Source organism: Pollicipes pollicipes, unplaced genomic scaffold, assembly GCF_011947565.3.
Source record: "Pollicipes pollicipes isolate AB1234 unplaced genomic scaffold, Ppol_2.1 Scaffold_6052;HRSCAF=7182_pilon_pilon_pilon, whole genome shotgun sequence".
Lineage (NCBI taxonomy): Eukaryota > Metazoa > Arthropoda > Thecostraca > Pollicipedomorpha > Pollicipedidae > Pollicipes > Pollicipes pollicipes.
The window spans coordinates 16687640-16693804 of record NW_023596805.1 but is presented as its reverse complement, the minus strand read 5'-3'; the positions used below and the strand labels follow the sequence as shown (position 1 = coordinate 16693804).

Sequence of the window (6165 nt, the reverse complement as noted above, 5' to 3'; positions counted from 1 at the left end):
ACAAACACGTCACAAGCAGACATAAGCACACCATGGACAAACCCAAACACGGCACAGAAAGACACAAACACGTCACGGACAAACACAAACACGTCACGGATTGGCACAAACTCGTCACGGACAGACACAAACGCGTCACAGATAGCCCCAAAAACGTTTGGCTCGTGGAGCGCTCTGCTCCATGTGCTTTTTGAACATGCATATGGTGGCTTGGAATAGATACAGTGTTTGTAATAATGTATCAGATGAAGTGTCTGATTCTATCGTATGTATTTTATCACCTGAAGCTGCTGTCATCGATGTCGTTTGCGATTTTGATACATTGCAAACTGTATTAGCGGTGAGCTACACGCACTTCACATATTTCCGGCATTGTATTGCAAAAAGCGCCGCAGTCCTGGCTCTCTCAATACTGGTCTCGCTAGCGCCGGCATGCCAGCGGCTTTCCCGCAATCAGCTTCAATTCGCCCCTTAAAACAAAAGGTTCTACAAACTAAGCACAGCCGTCGAAGGTACACACGCACTTAACCGCAGCAGCGGCCACGTCAAACACTTTGTACGGGATACCCAGACCATCACAGCGCTGGGCGTCACGCCAGCTGACCCTGCAGGGCCGAGATGTACTCCATGGCCATCTGGAGCGTCTCGTGCTTGGAGAGCGGACAGTCGACGCCCTGCGGCAGGTGGTCCCGCAGCAGGTCGAACGCCTCGTTGAGCCGCTGCATGCGCCGCCGCTCGCGGCAGTTGGCGCTCTCTCGGCGCCGGCGCCACGCGTCCCCGCAAGCCGCCGCGGCGCGCTTCTTCTTTGACAGTGGTGCCTCGGCAGGCGCCGTCGCTAGTCGCTTGCAGAGTCGTTGGGAGCTGCGGTCGACGGATAGGGCCTCACGGGACTGACCGTGACAGTAGGTGGGGAGCTTCCAGCTACTCCCTGCGGGAAGAACCCGGCAAGTAGTCAGCGCTGTGATCCGGAAACGCTGCGCAACATACATGTGACCTTTTCAGGACATATACAAAGTGTCAGGAAAGGCAACTGACGTGTTGTTGAGCATGCCCCTCTCATGGCTTTAAGGGTGTCATCTACTGTCATGATCATTATTCACAAACAAGAGAAATTGTCGGGGTGCGACATTGTTAAGCGGTATTATCAAGTCCAGCCGGTTTGATAATAAATGTCTGCGCAAATGCATATTATGGGAGCACATAATGCCCTTCCGTACATCAACCGGGGTGTGAAATAGTCTCATGCTAATTCGTTTATAGTCCGTTCATCCTTACAGCAATTCCCTTCGGCAAGCTCAGTTTATAGCTGACCGTTGGTCTGGCCGCTGCACCAATGGTCGCGTTCTTTCAACATCACGTAACACCAACAATGCTCGCGATCATCATTCCCCGTCTTCCGAGCGGGTGACTGGCCGCAGCCTGGCATACCTGTTGGGAGTGGTCTGCAGTCTGCCGAGGAGGAGGCGGCGGCGACGGCGGAGGTGCCGCAGAAGGCGCCCGAAACCCGCTCACCGAGCGCGACCAGTGACGTCATGCGGTGGGTGATCCCTGACACGGCCGGCCGGTGGTGCGGGTCGACCTCGTCCAGCAGGATGCCACTGTCGGGACTGTCCGGAGACGCCACGGACATGACTAGCTCTGCGGTACGCTGCGGTGTCGGGGGAGACTACGACGCACCTCCGCTGGTGTTAGCGCCCAATGCCAGACTGGGGGCCCCGACTCCCGCCCCGCTGCACGCTTCACCGCCGGCCCTGATTGGCCACGGGGCGCTCAGGGGCGGGGCTTGATTTACAAAGGGGCCCGTGAGCAGCGCCCCAGAAGGACGGGCGCCGGCAGGGGTACACCGGGCCGGCGCGTGGCTGGTGGCCAGGTAACCAGGGATGGCTGCGTTACGGGCCGATAGTGCTGTTGACTTGTCCGTTGGTCGTCCACAGAGGTCGTCGGCTGGCGAGCCATGTCCAGCAGGCCGAGGAGAGAAACAGAATTCTAATTCATTTCTGTCCATGCGGTGTCATAAGTATAACGCTAACGGTTCATGCTTCCAAAACTCCCTGCCGTGCGTTGCGTTGTATATTAATTCCAAGGTGCAAAGGTCCAAGAGCTGCAGCCTTTTTACTGTCGCAGTTGTGAAGCGTCAAGAGAGCATACAAGTTCGAAATATCAAGTTGACCTCTAAGTACTAGCTGCCCCTCCAAGTATGATCTTTGCTTGTGGTGACTTTGTTTTCATGGTCCATTAAATAGGTAATATGTTTACGACGCAACCTTTGCATTGTTAAACATTGTCACCTAGTCTTCTATCTATCATCATACTAAAAGAACTGTGTGTGTGTGTGTGTGTGTGTGTGTGTGTGTGTGTGTGTGTGTGTGTGTGTGTGTGTGTGTGTGTGTGTGTGTGTTGTGTGTGTGTGTGTGGGTGTGTGTGTGTGTGTGGTGTGTGTGTGTGTGTGTGTGTGTGGTGTGTGTGTGTGTGTGTGTGTGTGGATGTGTGTGTGTGTGTGTGTGTGTGTGGGTGTGTGTGTGGTGTGTGTGTGTGTGTGTGTGTGTGTGTGTGTATGTCTGCCACCTCATTGGGATCACCTGCAAGCTACATGGTAAACAATTTCTTAATGAAACTTTCACACAAGCAAACAAGCGTCTGGGTCAAGTCAAAATTTTGCATTTCGCAAAAACAAGCGCGTGCTGAGCAAAAAAAGGTCGCAAAAATCCAAACAGGCTTAACACGGGCGACGCCAATTTTACGGCGACCGGCCGACGGCCCGACAGGCTTCGTTTCCCGGAGCCATATCTCGATAACCAAGGGTCGTAGCGACATGAAACTTGCACAGCCAGATAGGTAATATAATGGGCAATTGGGCTGTTATAAATTTAAAGAGGCACATGGCACGCGGCACGTGCACACGTGTTGATCAAATGGAATTGACCGTTTTTGAAGAGTTTTGCGTTTTGGGTGATATCTTGGCGCGTAGCGCAGGTAGAGGCATGAATTTTGTTTCTCAGCATTCACAATTAAAATGGCTACACTTTCAGTGTGCGTCGTGAGTTTGCGCAACGCATCGTTGCGCTACAGCTTGCAAGGCAATTTGCCAGTGACCAAGTTTTAAAGTCGTCACCGAGTACAAGCCACTACCGTTAAAACTATCCATAATTTAGCGTTGACATCGACAGCAGCATATTGGCCGATTCTTCCTCTCTCTCTACCACCCTTTCATTGATGATATTTTCACAATGGTTTGCTCCGAGATGAGCCTAGATTAATGGGCTGCATGGCGGCTTTTTACGCCGCGACGGAACAGCGCTGTCCGGTGTATCGGCCGACGCCGACTGCTGTTTCAAGGTTAAACGGCCGTCTGATCACGTGACTGGCTGCCGTAATTAACTGCCTCCGACCGATTATACCATCTCGCACCGATATCTCGGCAACGGCGGATCGGGGCAACAAGAGAGTGGCACGAAAAGATGAGCCATGTGAAATGCCACGATCGCACGTATCACGTGGCACGCGCTCAAAGATGGATTTTGCTTCCTTTCCCGGCTTTACACGTTTTGTGCCAAATCTGGGCGCCCAAGAAACGGACATACTTCGGAGTGGCACGCTTCGATAAGGAGTGGAGGGAGTAAGATGGTAGTGGCTGGTCACACGTGCCACGTGTCATGGCGTCCACGTGTTGAAATATGAATTTGACTGTTTTCGACGTAGTTAACTTTTTGCGACATCGCTGCACCCAGGGCACGGAGTGACTCGAGAGTGCCATGCTTCGATAGGCAATCTAACGGGCAATCACGTGAGGTAAGATGTGATGTCGCACGTACCACGTTGCACGTGCACACTAGTTGTGAAGATCCACCCTGCTGATTTCGTCGGTTTTTACGTTTTACGCCACATTTCGGCCTTCAAAGCATGTAGTCACACGGGACTGGTATGCCGCGATAAGGAAATAAATGGTCTGTGGTGTGTTTCCACGTGTACGTACGCACGGGTTACGTGTCACACCCACACGCTCCGGAAAGATTGAAGTTCGTATTTATGATAGGTTTTAAAATGTTGTGACACAGCGGAACACCTTCTTCACAGCACCACCACCAGAAGCAGAAAGGGCACGGGACCACTGGGGAGTGGCATGCATTGGTCGGTAATCGAACAATCATGTTGCATGAATTGCCATGTCGGACGTGCTGCGTGTAACGCTTGTACGAAACGGTGAGGTAGATTTGGTCATTACCGGCCGTTTTTCACGTTTTGCGCCACATATCGGCAACTAGGACACCTATAACCGTGATTTAAACTGCAAAAGGTAGATATATAAAATTTCTGCGCGCTTTATTAACGCAGCGAAGCAAGCGTGCAAACGCTTGTATGCTCAAAGACAAGTGAATCCAGTGGAACAAATTTCAGCAAAGACATCACAGCCTTTCGTGCACGTTATGTGCATCACTGCCTCGTTCTCAGACGACGAGGTAATGCAATGAGCTCAATGATCTGAGGACCGGTGGGACTAGGAAAACAAATATAATAGCGAAGAGCGTAGGAACTCGGGAACGACGGACATGGTAATGGAAATATTTTGAACGGACAGGTGCCGCAAGCAGACGAGACCGAAGTCTACCCAGCATAATATTTGTTTGCATAAAGAGTCAGTCACTGCGTAAGTATTGCACACTATATCCTTCGGTCCAGCTTCGAAGCTCACGTGAATGGTTTTGTGGCGTGTGCGTTTGAGGGGGGAAGGGCGACACAGGTTAAGTTAACTTAACTGTTAAAGGGTACAAGATATCTGTCCCGACCCCAGTATGAGTTGTCAACTGATTTCTGTTCCGTCATGGTCGATTTTTCATTCAAATCGTTTCGCGTCACGTTGCTGTAGTTTATCCCTCCGAAGACGTCTCGCAGCCCAGCCAGCTGCCGCGTCCGCTGTCAGCCGGTCGGTCGGCTGCCACGTCCACTGTCGGCCACTCGGTCAGCTGCTGTGTCCATTGTCGGCCAGTCGGCCAGCTGCCGTGTCCACTGTCGGCCAGTCGGACAGCTGCCGTGTCCACTGTCGGCCAGTGGGCCAGCTGCCGTGTCCACTGTCGGCCAGTGGGCCAGCTGTCGTGTCCACTGTCGGCCAGTCGGACAGCTGCCGTGTCCACTGTCGGCCAGTCGGACAGCTGCCGTGTCCACTGTCGGCCAGTCGGACAGCTGCCGTGTCCACTGTCGGTCAGTCGGACAGCTGCCGTGTCCACTGTCGGCCAGTCGGACAGCTGCCGTGTCCACTGTCGGCCAGTCGGACAGCTGCCGTGTCCACTGTCCGCCAGCCGGACCGCTCCACGGCGAGCTCATCAGACGTCGTCAGCTGATTGCGGGAACTCAGATATCATCAGCTGGTGGCAGGGAGCTAAACACCATCAGCTGATAGCAGGTGCGCACATGTCATCAGCTGGTTGCTGACCGAGATACATAGTCAACACATTACGTCCGCTCGAAGGGTGGTGAGCACGCCTGCGCAGCTAATGCCGCAGTCGACGCGGCCGCGCCACTAATGCCGCCGTCGGGCGGCCGCGCGCCAGGCACCGTGTCATTGGAGCGCACGGGACAAATGAGCTGTAATTGGCGGCCAAGAACGGGCCGTCATCGGAGGTTCATCGCGATGCCCTGCCGCCTCACCCGGGCCGCTCTGCCCCCTTACGCAGGCCGCTCTGCCCTCTCACTCGGGCCGCCCCGTCCCCTCACTCGGGCCGCCCTGCCCTCTTGCTCGGGCCGCCCTGCCCCTCACTCGGATCGTTCTGCCTCCTCACATGAGCAGCCCTGCCCCCTCACTTGAGCTGCCCTGGCCCCTCACTCAGGGCGCCCTGCCCCTCACTCGGGCCGCCCTACGCCCTTGCTCCGGGCGCCCTGCCCCCTCACCCGGCTCGGCAGAGGGCAGGGCGGCCCAGCACAACTGCTCGGGGACGGTTGAGCGGCGACGGAGGAGGGGCCGTCTCACCATGGGTTGCTGAGACGGGCTGTGCACAGCGATGATTAGTCCCAGAGCTGGTGGGATTGTTGCGCTCTCGGGCTGAGAGCCTGGAGGAGAGATAACGGGGCAGCGTTTGGGGTCAAACATCGACAAGACAAAGCTGTATGAGGCCCATCAGATTAATGGGCTAGTGAGAGTGCAGAGGGATTGACAAATCGACAAAACAAGGG

The 6165-nt window shown here is 54.6% G+C and overlaps 1 protein-coding gene across 1 annotated transcript; it reads right to left on the bottom strand.

Annotated features, from left to right (window-relative positions):
• Nucleotides 1-56: 56 nt before the first annotated feature.
• On the bottom strand, nt 57-1686 carry LOC119104855 (basic helix-loop-helix transcription factor amos; the record flags this gene model as incomplete). Its single annotated transcript, XM_037228583.1, is given in 2 exon segments — nt 57-928; nt 1429-1686. Coding segments are annotated over 2 exon segments (540 nt in total). The 5' UTR covers nt 1631-1686.
• Nucleotides 1687-6165: the final 4479 nt, after the last annotated feature.